Below are 16,115 nucleotides of genomic sequence, written 5' to 3' on the forward strand. Positions count from 1 at the left end.
GGCTTTTCAACAATTGAGTTTCACTAAATAATTGACATTCCAGAATAATGCACTCTTTATGATGTCACAGCAATGGAATTCTAATCTGGCAAGTTGACCTGGAAATGTGAATTTCAAATTCTGAACTAGAACTGCTTGTTTTGTCAACCGAATAACAGAACTTTTCTGCCATATATCACCGTTATATTAGAGCAACAAAAATGAACAGCCAACAGAAGGGAAAAAAAAAACTTGAAATACTGTTTTATTGTTTGTAAGAAACTTGAGTCGGCTACTATGATAAGTAAATCAGAAAAAAATAAAATAAATTTCCCGCTGAAATATTTTTTTATCAATAAATGTGATTTTTTTTATTTACAAAATAAATAAATCACCAAAAAAAGACAAAAAAAAAGGAGAGCAGAAGGTGGCACAAGGCCCACAGTGTACCAGAAAGTCAGCACAGATGTCACAGGGGAGATCTGATGGACACCACTGATCTTTCACACCCCAAAAACACAAGAGCTGCAAGCGCTCCTTCCAATAACCACACCAACCATTCAGAATATCTAGAAAATTATACAATCAGGAACCAATAACCAACACTCAATGGTTAAAGGTCAAGATTGTCACCAGGTTAGATTGAAACAGGCCATTGCAGGGTTCTGCCTTGTATATAAAATGTACTTCACCAAAACAATTTCCACCTTCGACTGACTACGTTATAGATGTCTGCCAAATCTCAACTCCTGGATAAGTGTTTAATATCTGCAAACCACATATATAGCAAACTGATAAGACTGCGCAGTCGATGACGTTGCACACAACCATTGGTTGTAGACTGCTGGAACATGACCCGTGTTTAAGATCCAAATACCCACAAAAATCTGCACCAGGATAGTTTAGTCATCAAACAAGCCAAGTTCAAAAAAGACAATTGTGTTTTTAAACAATCACTCAAAACAACATTTCTTGACTCAAGGTTAACAGTCATAATGATTATTTCTGTGTGTTAAAACATACACATTCATATCCCAATACATTTTGAAAAACTGTTTTGGACATGGTAATCCCAAAAAGTTGACAAATTAAATTAGGGTTGTGGTCCTGCAGAACGTAACGAGGACCAAAACATAATTGAAAAAAATAAATATTACAGCCAGGCATCACCATGCAAAAACGTTTCGGAATGCACGACATTCAAACTCCCTTCATTACCTAGAAAGGTCCCGTTTTAGTGCCAGAAAACTAAAGTACACTACAATGGTCAAATCTATGTGCAGCTCCCATGGGCTTCAAGACAATTGATTACATATTCAGCATCAGAAAATCCCCTTCATAAAAAAACTACATGCAAAGCTGATGCCCAGCTATCAGCACAACCAAATGATGCTATAAATCACATTGTTGTGGCATTACTGTTCAATTTATTATACATTATTTAAACAGGCCTTGTAAGGAGGCAAGACTTTGGACTTGTCAGTTATGTACTTCTAATTAATCAGATAGGTCATTTCAGCCAACAGATGGGTGGCACACGTTAGATTAAGTACACCAATAAGTTCAGAACACTTCAAATGAACCATCAATGATATCCACATGTAAATTGGCCTGTCAGAGCATTGTATTAACTGGAAGACTGAAAATCTATTTGCCAGATTCTCTAGACGTCCATTCAGAGCAGCAGAAAGAAAAGAAAACAAGATCTGAAATGACAATTCTTTAAATTAAACATTTGCCAAAAAGAGAGTACAAAGTCACATATGTAGGTTATGAAAGGTATATAAGAATAAGGCAAAGCTATTTATTCTTAAATATGTTTCATAACCTACATATGTGACTGTACTCTTTTTGGCAAATGTTTGTAATTCATAAAAAACTGTTTTTTATTTTTTTTATCTCTGATCTTCCAGTGCAGAGACTGACAGTTCTATTTGTGCATCAGCATTTTGGGCCTAGAACCTGTCAAATGGTGCAGTGGCTGCATAATCAAAACAGATTAAAATGCAAGACAGGAGTTTAAAAAAATAAATGAACTTAGGGAATGCAAAAGGTGACTTGTTTTTCTAAGAAGATGCAGACACTAGAGGTGCTAAATCAAAGTTAAAACGTCATCCCCTGCAACTGAACAATTTTAGACAAGAGAAATGACAAAAAACAAAACAGTGGGTAATTTGGGATATGCTTGGGACCAGAGAGTTTGGCATCCACAGTGCACATGCCTTCCAACATCCAAGAGAGAAACACGCACAAAATATTCCACCATAAATTTTTAGTTTAACATGTTTCTTCATAAATAGTCAGTTTGTTGAGCTGTCCCGAGAATTGCAGCCACACTAAGAGACCTGAATCTTTGAGAAAAAAAATGCCACTTTCCTAGAATAAAAAGGATTGCAACGTAAAAAAAAAATATAAAAAAATGTTAATCTCCAAACAGGAGGAGACCAAATGAAAGTAGATAACTAGGTTTGAGAGATATGAACGTTGGTTAGTAAATCAAAAATGTCCCACGATCACTTGAGCAAATTCACTTTGTTAGACCCAGAAAACAATTGCTACACGTGGCAAAGACCGTGATAATTTAGAAAACAGGTAAAATAAGAAAAATACTATGTACAAAAGTGAGTGCAGGTTCCAATTAACTTGTAACGCCAATTCCTGGAACAAACACAGAAATTGAGGGGAAAGACAAGCAAACAAAAAAAAGTGACATCTTACAGACAGTTCACTCTTCTGGGCCCAAATAGAGCCAAAATGGCTGCCTTCTAACAACATGATGCTGATACGGGCCAATGGGATGACCCAGAGAAGGGCTTTCAAAAGAGGTACTTCACACACTTACTTATTTCAACTTGATTTTACAGAAAACAAACATTTGATATACAGTCCACTCAGAGATCACGAACGCATAACATGATACATTTTTTGGAGTGGGTGTTGTACGTAGGGAGAGGATAGAGATGTTGTAGCTGATTGAAGGGGTTTGGTGGGTTGAGGGGTTGTATTAAAAGCTGCATGATCCAGTCTTGAACGTTAGAATTCCTCCTGGTCCGCTGACTCAGCGTCCGGTATGACAAAGCCCTCCTGAGATCACAGAGAGGGATGTAGAGGAAGGTGGTTAGATATTAGGTTATAGGACTCAACGTAGCGGAAATACACTCAAATTGAAGTCAACGTCTGACCTGGGCCAAATACACTACACAGCCAAAGGTATGTGGACATCCCTTCATAATAGTGGATTTGGCTATTCCAGCCACACACGTTGCTGACAAGCACAGAGCCATACAACGTTCATAGACAAACAGTAGAACGGCCCATACTCAAGAGCTAAGTGACTTTAAACATGGCACCGCCATAGGATTCCACCTTTCCATCAAGTCAGTTCATCAAATTTCTGCCCTGCTAGAGCTGCCCCAGTCGACCTTAAGTGTTGTTTTTGGTAAACTGGAAACGTCTAGAATCAACATAGGCTCAGCGGCGAAGTGGTAGGCCACACAAGCTCACAGAACGGGACCGCCAAGTGCTGAAGCACGTAATAAAAGAAAAATTGAAAGTTACCTGTCCTCGGTTGCAACACTCACTACAGAGTTCCAACCTGCCTCTGGAAGCAATGTCAGCACAATAACTTTTGTCGGGAGCTTCATTAAATGTGTTTCCATGTAAAGGGAAATCCTAACACTACGCCAGTTATGCTAGACGATTCTGTGCTTCCAACTTTGTGGCAACAGTTCGAGGAAGGCCCTTTCATGACAATGCCCCTGTGCACAAAGCAAGCAAGATCCATAAAGAAATGGTTTGCCGAGATCAGTGTGGAAGAACTTGACTGGCTCCACAGAGACCTGACCTCAACTCCATCGAACACATTTGGGATGAATTGGAACGCCGACTGAGACCCAGGCCAAAACACCCAACATCAGTGTCCTCTCATTAATACTCTTGTGGCTGAATAGAAGCAAGTCAATATACCAACATCTAGAGGAAAACCTTCCCAGAAGAGTGGAGGCTCTTATAGAAGCAAGGGGGGGGGGGGCAACTCCATATTAATGGCCATGATTTTTGAATGAGATGTAGGTGTCCGCATACTTTTGGCAGTGTATATTTTTTTCTTTTTGAATTTTACCTCTTTCTCCCCAATTTCTTGGTACGGGCTCAGGAGGGACGAAGGTTGAAAGTTATGCGTCCTCCGATACACAACCAAACCAAGCCGCATCCAACCCAGAAGCACCAATGTGCCAGAGGAAACACCGTGCACCTGGCAACCTTGGTTAGCGCGCACTGTGCACGGCCCGCCACAGGGGTCTCTGGTGCGCGATGAGACAAGTGCCCTACCGGCCAAGCCCTCCCTAACCTGGACGACGCTAGGCCAATTGTGCATCGCCCCACGGACCTCCCGGTCGCGGCCGGTTACGACAGAGCCTGGGCGCGAACCCAGAGTCTCTGATGGCACAGCTGGCGCTGCAGTACAGCGCCCTTAACCACTGCGCCACCCAGGAGGCCCTGTAGTGTACTTTTCAAACACTTGAGTGGCATTTCATTTGGTTTGCGTGATATAGAAGGCAACAATGGAATAGTCCCAAAAGTGCAAAGTAAGCTAAATCAAGCACACTAGTGTTTGGACATTTATTCGACGCAGTTCTGATCTAAGCATGAATGAATTTCAAGGAAGGAAACTGCACAAGCTGTATGAGCATACTTTAGCATTCCATTTGAGCTACATACATGCCATTCCACAAACTGAATTTTAAGGCGGCATCAGCAGTTGTTTGAACCAAAACACATGGGCTCAAACCTAAAAAAGCTGAAGTAACCCGGCGAGGCTGTGTGTAATGTTGACCAAACTCACATCTGTGGCGTAGAGTATATCCACGATCCTCTGCAGTGTGGGATCACCCTCTCCTTCCTTTTCTTGGCAGATGAGCTCAATGTTCCTCAGTTTGCCGAAATAAAAGTCCCTCTCCTTCTCCATGTCCTGGATGGTGGACTTCAGTATATTTACCTGGGAAGAGGGAGGTGGGAAACAGATGATATAACCTGCATCTCTGAACTTTCGCAAGAGCTTCAGTCAAACCAATTGTCATCATTTCTAATAAGACATTGCACATGAATGGAAGGATGGATGACAGTACCTCCTGAATGAGTTCTGCCCGCTCCTCATCACCTCCGCCAGCCCCTGGTCTCCGCGCCAAGCTGGGCGCCATTTTGGGTGCTACCTTGGCAACTGCTGCTCGCTGGGATGCTGATGGGAACAAGCAACCAGTCGGAAAAGAGATGGGGAGAGGTTGCTATTGACAAGCTCAGTAGATTTAAGTATGGAAAGACAAATCACCTCTAGACTGCTTACAGAAGCCATTTCTTGCTGCTAGTCAGTCTTTCTCCCCCCAAACTAAAAGTATTTTGATTTTGTTGCTTTCAATTGACAATTTTAGTTCAACAGGTCTCAAGATGTTGATTTTGGGGCCTTTGTGGCCCACCTAGAACCTTCTGTAGGGGAACCACTCCTAAAAAGTAATTCCACAGTGAATATAAAAATTTAAAAAAAGGCTCAGCTAATACTAGCAGTAGTAGGCTCAGCTACTACTCTCACCAGCGTTGAGGATTTTCTTGGGCTTGTTGAGGGCCAACATGGCGGGGTTGGATATGGAGTCTTGGCCCTGGCGAGCCTCCACAGGGTCGTACTCCTTCCCATCATAGTTGGCATCAAAGAACTTCTTGAACCACTGCACAAACTCAAAGTTGTCCTGGAACTTGCTTTTTATCAACTTGTCAACAGGGATGATCTTGGAAAGAACAAAGCACTAGGTAAGTGAATTCAACAACACAAAAAAGGGTTAAATAAACACTAGTGGATGTCCACATCATACACAGTTGATTTAGACTAAACATGCATCGCAGAGGTAGTGATTACCGTTACAAATGCTGTCGGGATGTGGATAGAACACAGAGACTAGGACTGTCCATTTCTAAGGGACTTTGTCATGACACCGAATTGGAGAAAATCTAAACTCTCGCTCTGAAGTGTTTTGCTCTCTGTCTCTCAAAGACAGGACAGTTCTTCACTACGCAGTAGCCGAATCCAACATGTAACTGCTGGATGAGAACCAATGATTAATAGAGTGGAGACTGCATAGGATGCCAACAGGCCTGTCTCTGCGGGCAAAGGAAAGTCAATATCAGTGAGCCACTGTAGAGAGGTCATGCTAGCTCAGCAGTAAACACAATTAGCAAGCAGTGGCAGAGAAGTATACAGCAGCTGACATCATTGGTACACACAGACAAACCCACACTACGGGCAACTCAGATGTGTAAGTCCAACAACATGCCGTTGTTGAATTGTTATCATGTTACAAGCCAACATATGGTAAAGACAGAAAGCAAAAGGATCAATATGAAAGCAACCAGTTCAAAAATATATAAATCAGCCTGGCAAATAGAGCTCTGGATGTAGACTAGAGCCTCGGACATGCTGAGAGGGAAAATGGAATATCCATCCCACTTACTTTTTCGACACCCATCCTTTTGAAGCCAGCTTGCAAGATCTTATAGTTGTGAATGAATTCGTGCTCTAGTTTTGCAGCAAATTTGACTTTCTTCAAAGGCACACAGCCGGGGAAGAGCATGTCCATGAACTGGCAGTAGGCCGCACCTTGAGAGGACAGGCACACCAGGGGTCAACACAAATGCTAATGAACTATTCCTCTATGATGACATACTGACACTAAAGGAAAGTAGGCTTAACCTTCAGGCTACATCAATTACAGGATTTACTTTCATTTTCCCCAACCATATAAGCAATCTACACCTTATGAAGTAATGGAAGAACAAATGCAGTTGTGCCATCCATAACCTGCCAATTACCTGAACATAACAGCTCTATCTTAGTAAGGTTGATCTGTAACGATTCGTTGATCCAGGCAAGCATGTCATGACGACTCAAGTTGTCACTGCACACTGAGGTTGAGTAAACGTTCACAGCCATGTTCTGTTGAAGCACAAAGGGAGAAATGTTGATTTCAACTTCATGTCACGTTAGAAAAAGCACACAGGTGATTTTTTTTTCCTCCGGACATTTCTATGCCATATAATCATGTCAGAGATACAACAGGTTGGGGGGGACCTACTACTGGTTCAGTGGGGACCATTCCTGAAACGAAGGGGAATGATCATGATCAGGAGAAGATGAGTTGAAGAAAGCTGCAGCCAGGTCTGTTAACCAAAGACAGAATCCCTTCTGAACACTGGCTAGCTAGCTAGGTAACTAACAAGGTAGTTTAGTTCAGTTGAACTAGCTTTCGTAACGTTGGGTAGTTAATTTAGACGTATTGGTGAGTGGCAATTACAAGGATAGAAGCAAGTATTGTCTTGCAGATGTGTAAGCTACCCAAGTTAGGTAGCTAGAATGTCCCTGAAATTACTATCAAATAAATGTGCCAACGTTAGTTAGTCATGAAGTCTGCTTGTAATGAAAGTTAGCTAGCTAACGTTTCTAAGTTACGTTAACTAGGTTGTCATTTTCAACCTAACAGCTAGCTTATCGAGCTAGTAAAGACAAAGTAATGTTAGATAGCTACGTTACATATTAATAGTGCGCAAACTATCTGTTGGTGGCTAACTAGCTGGTCTGGTAACATTTCCCCCCGCCCAACTCAGTCGTGTTAGCTAACTAAACCCCCATATACCATTGGCATAGAGATATGCATTCAATCTAACCCCGGCCTCTGCGCCCCATCCATGCCATTGGCTAACTAAATGCTAGCTAGTTAAATTACGTTTTCAATTGCAAATATTGCTGTATAAATGACTTACCCTGTTTTGGCGTAGGTGTTGCCAATATATTTATTCAAGAGACGTCAATGTTTACTGCTCTCAGTTCATTCGAGAAATCTACCGGCGAGGCGATGTATTTAAATGCAACTGCGTGCGTTTGTTCTCAAGTCAAACGTCGCCAAGACGTAAAGTCTCGACGCATGCTGGAGCATGCTGATGCTGGTGGATATGGGAAGAGGTGGATACCTGGGTCCAATGAGTGTCGAATTAAGTTATCGAAAGATGTAATGGATAATTTGCTACGTGTGGTTTATTTGATCAAATATACGTTTCGTAAAGCATAGTTAGGTTGTTACGAGTGTACTGATATAAGTAGGACACGTGACATCCCAGCAATTTTGAGAAAAATATCGGAGTTGTACCTGATAACGCACTCGAATCTGCCCTCATTGGCAATAATGGTCCCACCTGTTATCGCCTTCTCCCAACTGTCTTCCATATTTCTTTGAATACATGTATTTTTATTGTTAGAGCGCCCAATTGAGTATCACACACACTAGCTGGTGGGCTAAGTCAGCAGAAGACATGGAAGCCCGATATCCTCCCATAAAGGGGAGAGGTATGAATGAGCTGTCACACAGCCTTGGGGGGCAATTTTCGGCTCTGACCCACAGGTCACAGTTGCCCTGTGGTCAAAGCTCACCTGAAATTATTGTAGCTCTCTACCCTTACAGTGTATACATTCTCCGGTTACTATTATATTATGTAATTTGATGAATTAGTATATTGCTTAAGAAATATTTTATATTTATATTCTGTAATTTATTTTCTTCACATTCTGAGCTGAGAGAACACTGCATCACCATGATGCTGGGCATACATGGCTGCTCCTCTTGTGGAGCTGAACTACAAGAAGATGGTCATGACCTGTGCCCCGCCTGCCTAGGCATTGGCCACCTACGTGAGGCCCTTTCTGACCCCTGCATTAACTGCACCATCCTGCCTGTGAAGGTTGAGGGCCTGGATTTCACAGATAATTTACTAGTGTTCGGCAGTGTTCACCAGGACCCACCCAAGGCCACCAAAAGAGGGACAGCCCACAAAACCGATGGCGCCCCCCCCCGGTAAAAGAGTCTAAAAATAAGAGCCTCACTCAGAAGCTTATCCTCTGAGATAGAGCAGCTAAAAACACTTTTGCATTTATTCAAGCCCCCTAAGTCGGTGCTCTCTAGCACTCCCTCCAGCATGGGGGACGCAACAGAGGACTCAGATAGCTGTGATGATGACCTCCACTCGGGCATCCAACCGGCTCTTTAGTGGCCAGAAGGATGACACGCCCAACATGGTGAAGGAGGTACCAACCAGTGTTGTGGACCCGTTCAGTCTCAACGCTAAAGATGGGTCAGAGGAGTCATTCCGAGGCTCTGATCACACAGAGTCAGACGAAAGCTCTGCCTCACTATGTGCTGTCCTGCATGTGGCCTTAGCTAGGCTAGAGCTTGATGACCCTCAAGCTACAGCTCCTGCAGCTAGCCCATTCTTTAAGAAGGCCCTGGCAGCTATACCTTTCAGTGTACCACCTTCACCGGCTTTTGTTACGGAGCTTCAGAGATGCTGGTCCGACCCACGAGCTCTCGCCCACCATAGCAAGGACAGTAGGACACTATCTGACATGCACGATGCAAAACAACATGGGCTGGACCATATGCCTAGGGTGGATGAATTTATAGCAGAGCTGATGCTCTCCTTAGATGAAGGATGATGGCCGCTGCCGCAGACCTCATTGCAGGGCCACAGATGAGCTACTGTCACGGGCCTATAACACAGCACCCCGCATTGGGAACTCCCTCTCAGTGCTCATACTAGCACAGAACAGTATGCTCCAGCCAGACCACGAAGACCTGGACCTCTGCAACCTGAATGACACATCAGCGTTTGCGTTCATGACCAGAGAGCTAGACAGACTGATGTCCACCCTTGTTGTGACTCGTCACCAGGCCTGGCTCATCCAAGTCCCAGTGTCCGATGACTCCAGAAGGGCACTGGGAAAGCTCCCAGTAGCTCTTCTGCGCCAATTCTTCTGCCACAATTCCAGTTGAATGCATTGGTGAAGGTACGAATGTTCCAACAACTGATGGGCATGCTTGCTGGGTGACACCATTAGGCTTGTCTTTAAGGCCACTACACGTGTGGTTCAACAACCTTCACGTGGAGGAAGAGAGCCTACCTGATTACAGGTGTCCCTCTCGGATCATTTCCGGCAAGGCGGGAAGTAGTGATGACCAACGTTTCACTAGCAGGCTGGTGATCAGTGTGGCAACACAGGTCTGTATGGGGAGAGTGGTGCCCCCCCGCTGGAGGAAAGAGCACATCAACGTGCTAGAACTTCAGACAGTTTGCCTAGCCCTGATTCACTTTCTGCCAGTTCTCAAACACAAACATGTCATGATACGATCAGATAATACCTCAACAATGTTCCACATCAACCATCTACCACATCTGGCCTCCCTACGAGCCTACCACATCTGGCCTCCCTACGAGTCTACCACATCTGGCCTCCCTATGAGCCTACCACGTCTCTGAACGAGGTGGCAGACTTTTTATTGCAACAGAAACTGCCCCTGGGGGGGTGGAGACTTCACCCACAAGTAATGAAGATGATATGGCAGTGGTTTGAAACGGCACATTTGGACCTGTTCGCCTCAGAGCAAACACCCCACTGCTCCCTCTGGTTTTGTCTGTCAGAGATCAAGAACCCCTTGGGAATGAACGCCTTAGCCCATACATGGCCAGAGGGCCTACTGTATTTTTACATGACATAGGGTTGAGCGTTCAGACCTCACAACGGCTGTCAAGCACTTAAGGTAACTAGCTAAAGTCGGCTAGCTTGTGTGTGTTATCAATCAAATCAAATGTATTTATATAGCCCTTCGTACATCAGCTGATATCTCAAAGTGCTGTACAGAAACCCAGCCTAAAACCCCAAACAGCAAGCAATGCAGGTGTAGAAGCACGGTGGCTAGGAAAAACTCCCTTGAAAGGCCAAAACCTAGGAAGAAACCTAGAGAGGAACCAGGCTATGTGGGGTGGCCAGTCCTCTTCTGGCTGCCGGGTGGAGATTATAACAGAACATGGCCAAGATGTTCAAATGTTCATAAATGACCAGCATGGTCAAATAATAATAATCACAGGCAGAACTGTTGAAACTGGAACAGCAGCACGGCCAGGTGGACTGGGGACAGCAAGGAGTCATCCTGTCAGGTAGTTCTGAGGCATGGTCCTAGGGTTCAGTTCCTCCGAGAGAGAGAAAGAAAGAGAGAATTAGAGAGAGCATACTTAAATTCACACAGGACACCGGATAGGACAGGAGAAGTACTCCAGTTATAACAAACTGACCCTAGCCCCCCGACACAAACTACTGCAGCATAAATACTGGAGGCTGAGACAGGAGGGGTCAGGAGACACTGTGGCCCCATCCGATGACACCCCCGGACAAGGCCAAACAGGAAGGATATAACCCCACCCACTTTGCCAAAGCACAGCCCCCACACCACTAGAGGGATATCTTCAACCACCAACTTACCATCCTGAGACAAGGCCGAGTATAGCCCACAAAGATCTCCGCCATGGCACAACCCAAGGGGGGGTCGCCAACCCAGACAGGAAGATCACATCAGTGACTCAACCCACTCAAGTGACACACCCCTCCTAGGGACGGTATGAAAGAGCCCTAGTAAGCCAGTGACTCAGCCCCTGTAATAGGATTAGAGGCAGAGAATCCCAGTGGAAAGAGGGGAACCGGCCAGGCAGAGACAGCAAGGGCAGTTCGTTGCTCCAGAGCCTTTCCGTTCACCTGTTATGTGTTAGGCTAGTAGGTGATTGTGTTGTACTTACCAGAACCCAGTGTTTGCGGGGTCCGAAATGCCAATCAACCTGCTATCTGCCAATCACGGGAATGCCTGGAATGTTCTGATGCCGGGCTTCCTGGTGGTTGGCAGAGTGGCGTGGAGGGGGGTTGGGCAGGGGGATGGAGCATTGGAAGTTAAGACCAGGTTTAGCCATTGTTCTCTCTCTTACGTCTGGCCTTCATAAGAGAAGGTCACGGTTGGCTTGTGGGTTATCTTTCATTTATTTGGCGTTGGCTATGGCCAAACAGGGTTTATTAACCCTGTGTAAAGTTGGGTTAATAAACCGTCAATTCGTAAACTCAATCCTCTGTCTGGACAATTGTTATTTTATGATCTAGTCAGGTCATTACACCACTTCCAGGCACAAATGAGAGCGAACCTCACTCTGACCATTTCACTCGCCTTATCAGAGTTGTTTAGGCTGTTTTCATGTTATCTAGACGTTGGTGACTGTAACTGCTGCTGGAAAAAATGTAATAACTTTTTTGTTTTTTACTGACACCGGTCATTTTCATCTGGTTTTACGAGTTTGTAAATTCATCAGTTTTTCTGCGCTCTGGCACACTCAGACGAGAGTGCTCTGAAATCGGAGGAGATAGCCAGAGTGAATTTATGAATGGGCTGGAGGGAAGCAAAAGTAATTCCGCTACCCAAAAACAGCAAAGCAACCTTTACTGGCTCAAACAGCCGACCAATCAGCCTGTTACCAACCCTTAGTAAAATAAATAATGTTTGACCTGTGTGGCGTACAGCAGGTCAGCCACCAGGGGGAGACTCGTGGAGGCCTGGTGACAGATGGAGTATACATCACGAGGCGATGGCTCCATCTGCTGGACGTGCCAGGTCTCGATGGGCTCTCAGGCCAGGACTATTGGGGCTGATTGGGAGTTGGTGAGTAATCAAGGGTTGATTGCTCACCAGCTGTGCAAGTCCCATAAAGCTGCCAGAAGGGAGAGAGAGAAAAAAAAGGGAAAAAAAGACTCTTGTATAGTTGGGGACGGTTGCAATTACTGATGATTGGCTGACAGAAATTGATAATAAAAAGCTTGTGGGAGCTGTTTTGTTAGACTTGTGCAGCTTTTGACATTATCGATCATAATATGCTGCTGGAAAAACGTGTTGTGGCTTTATATCCACTGCTATATTGTGTATTGAAAGTTACCTGTGTAACACAACACAGGGGGTGTTATTTAATGGAAGCCTCTCCAACATAATCCAGGTAGAGTCATGCATTCTCCAGGACAGCTGTCTAGGCCCCTTAATTGTTTCAATCTTTACTAATGACCTGCCACTGGCTCTGAGTAAAGCCTGTAAGTCTATGTATGCTGATGACTCAGTACCTTACAAGACAGCAACACCTGACAAAAAGCTGCAGTCAGTTTCAGAATGGGTGGTAAGAAATAAGTTAATCCTACATATTTAAAAAAAACAAAGCATTGTATTTGAGACCAATCATTTACTAAACCCTAAACCTCAACAAAATCTTGTAATTATTGTGGAAATTAAGCAAGTTGAGCAGACTAAACTGCTTGGAGTAACCATGTATTGTAAACTATTGATGCAACAGTAGCTAAGATGGGGAGAGGTCTGTCCATAATAAAGCGCTGCTCTGCCTTAACGTTATCAACAAGGCCGGTCCTACAGACCCTAGTTTTGTGGCACCTGGACTACTGCCCAGTCGTGTGATCAGGTGCCATAAAGAGGAACTTAAGAAAATTACAATTGGCCCAGAACAGGGCAGCACGGCTAGCCCTTAAATGTACATGGAGAGCTAACATTAATAATATGCATGTCAATCTCGCCTGGCTCAAAGTAGAGGAAAGATTGACTTCATCACTACAGTCATGGCCAAAAGATTTGAGAATGACAAAAATATTAATTTCCACAAAGTTGGCTGCTTCAGTGTCTTTAGATATTTTTGTCAGATGTTACTATGGAATACTGAAGTATAATTATAAGCATTTCATAAGTGTCAAAGGCTTTTATTGACAATTACATGAAGTTGATGCAAAGAGTCAATATTTGCAGTGTTGACCCTTCTTTTTCAAGACCTCTGCAATCTGCCCTGGCATGCTGTTAATTAACTTCTGGGCCACATCCTGACTGATAGCAGCCCATTCTTGAATAATCAATGCTTGTAGTTTGTGGGTTTTTGTTTGTCCACCCGCCTCTTGAAGATTGACCACAAGTTCTCAATGGGATTAAGGTCTGGGGAGTTTCCTGGCCATGGACCCAAAATATCGATGTTTTGTTCCGAGACACTTAGTTATCACTTTTGCCTTATGGCAAGGTGCTCCATCATGCTGGAAAATGAATTGTTCGTAACCAAACTGTTCCTGGATGGTTGTGAAAAGTTGCTCTCTGAGGATGTGTTGGTATCATTCTTTATTCATGGCTGTGTTCTTAGGCAAAATTGTGAGTGAGCCCACTCCCTTGGCTGAGAAGCAACCCCACACATGAATGGACACAGGACTGATGGTAGCGCTCACCTTGTCTTCTCCGGACAAGATTTTTTCCGGATGCCCCAAACAATCGGAAAAAGGTTTCAGAGAAAATAACTTTACCCCTGTCCTCAGCAGTCCAATCCCTGTACCTTTTGCAGAATATCAGTCTGTCCCTGATGTTTTTCCTGGAGAGAAGTGGCTTCTTTGCTGCTCTTCTTGACACCAGGCTATCCTCCAAAAGTCTTCGTCTCACTGTGCGTGCAGATGCACTCACACCTGCCTGCTGCCATTCCTGAGCAAGCTCTGTACTGGTGGTGCCCCGATCCCACAGCTGAATCAACTTTAGGAGAAGGTCCTGGCGCTTGCTGGACTTTCTTGGGCGCCCTGAAGCCTTCTTCACAACAATTGAACCGCTCTCCTTGAAGTTCTTGATGATCCAATAAATGTTTGATTTAGGTGCAATCTTACTGGCAGCAATATCCTTGCCTGTGAAGCCCTTTTTGTGCAAAGCCATGGTGATGGCACATGTTTCCTTGCAGGTAACCATGATTGACAGAGGAAGAACAATGATTCCAAGCACCACCCTCCTTTTGAAGATTCCAGTCTGTTATTCAAACTCAATCAGCATGACAGAGTGATCTCCAGCCTTGTCCTCGTCAACACTCACACCTGTGTTAACGAGAGAATCACTGACATGATGTCAGCTGATCCTTTTGCAGCAGGGCTGAAATGCATTGGAAATGTTTTGGGGGGGATTCAGTTCATTTGTATGGCAAAGAGGGACTTTGCAATTAATTGCAATTCATCTGATCACTCTTCATAACATTCTGGAGTATATGCAAATTGTCATCATACAAACTGAGGAAGCAGACTGTGAAAATTAATATTTGTGTCATTCTCAAAACTTTTGGCCACGACTGTACCTGTATTTGTGAGAACTATCGACATGTTGACTGCACCGAGCTGTCTGGTTAAACTACTAGCACACAGCTCGGACACCCATGCATACCCCACAAGACATGCCACCAGAGGTCTCTTCACAGTCCCCAAGTCCAGCACAGATTACGGGATGCACACAGTACCAAAGAGATCTATTCTAGGTCTAGCTCTATTCCACATCAAGTAACTCATGGAAGCAATGAAATCAAATGTAAAAATCTGATAAAAATACACCTTATGGAACAGCGGGTACTGTGAAGAGACACACACACACATGATAACATACGCACCATATGTACACATGGATTTTGTGTTGTAGATATGTGGTAGTAGAGTATTGGCCTGAGGGTGCACACTTAATGTGTTGTGAAATCTTGCGAAACTGCTTTAATTTTGCTCAATCTTTGGCAACAGCTAATGAGGATCCATAATAAACACAGCTAGTGGGGTGGCTTGCTTCCTCTTCTGTCTTTTTTAGTATTACTTTCCTCAAATGGCTATAAATAAAAACAAATCATGATAACAACAATTTGATTTCTAATCTTTATTAATTAAGGTTTAACATCTCATTTTAAGAAGAGAAAGTGAAGAAATGGCTGGGATTTGAGTGCTTGGCCATCGAATCCCCGAGCTGACAAGGTCAACATCTGTCCTTCTGCCCCTGAACAAGGCAGTTAACCCACTGGTCCCTGGTAGGCCATCATTGTAAATAAGAATTTATTCTTAACTGACTTGCCTAGTTTAAATTAAGGTTACATTAAAAAAAATACTAAAGGGAACATCAGTTATTTGCAACATAGTAAGCAATTAAAAAATAATAATTCTAAAACATTTCTTTACACTTTTGCCTTACACCATTTATTTTAACTGTGGCAGTTATGCTGGTTATTAGTACAGGCATCAGTGTTGGGGAATAGTGAACTACATGTAGTTCAACTAGTAATTAAACTACATTTTTCAGTAGGTCTGTGGTCGTTAAACTAAATTCAAATTTTGCTTTAAGTAGCTTATTACTTTTTTTTGCCATGTAGCGTTGAAGCTAACTACTGGAACTACATGATACTTTTTTTATATATATAGA

General features: G+C 43.6%; 1 protein-coding gene across 3 annotated transcripts; it reads right to left on the reverse strand.

Moving 5' to 3' along the window:
* Nucleotides 1-228: 228 nt before the first annotated feature.
* Nucleotides 229-8,300, reverse strand: LOC135528082 (microtubule-associated protein RP/EB family member 1-like). Of its 3 annotated transcripts, none has more exons than XM_064956873.1 (7): nt 8,212-8,300; nt 6,835-6,958; nt 6,477-6,622; nt 5,564-5,756; nt 5,106-5,215; nt 4,823-4,975; nt 229-3,063 (listed from the first exon to the last, which is right to left on the reverse strand). In XM_064956873.1, exons 2-7 carry the CDS (start codon nt 6,953-6,955, stop codon nt 3,013-3,015), a joined length of 774 nt encoding a protein of 257 aa, XP_064812945.1. In that variant the 5' UTR covers nt 6,956-6,958; nt 8,212-8,300; the 3' UTR covers nt 229-3,012. The 3 variants fall into 3 exon arrangements, with proteins under 3 accessions (XP_064812945.1, XP_064812944.1, XP_064812943.1); XM_064956872.1 differs by having other exon boundaries at nt 8,166-8,286; XM_064956871.1 differs by lacking the exon at nt 8,212-8,300 and adding an exon at nt 7,783-8,034.
* Between the last annotated feature and the right edge of the window lie 7,815 nt (nt 8,301-16,115).

This window comes from Oncorhynchus masou, chromosome 33, assembly GCF_036934945.1.
Source record: "Oncorhynchus masou masou isolate Uvic2021 chromosome 33, UVic_Omas_1.1, whole genome shotgun sequence".
In the NCBI taxonomy this organism is placed as follows: domain Eukaryota; kingdom Metazoa; phylum Chordata; class Actinopteri; order Salmoniformes; family Salmonidae; genus Oncorhynchus; species Oncorhynchus masou.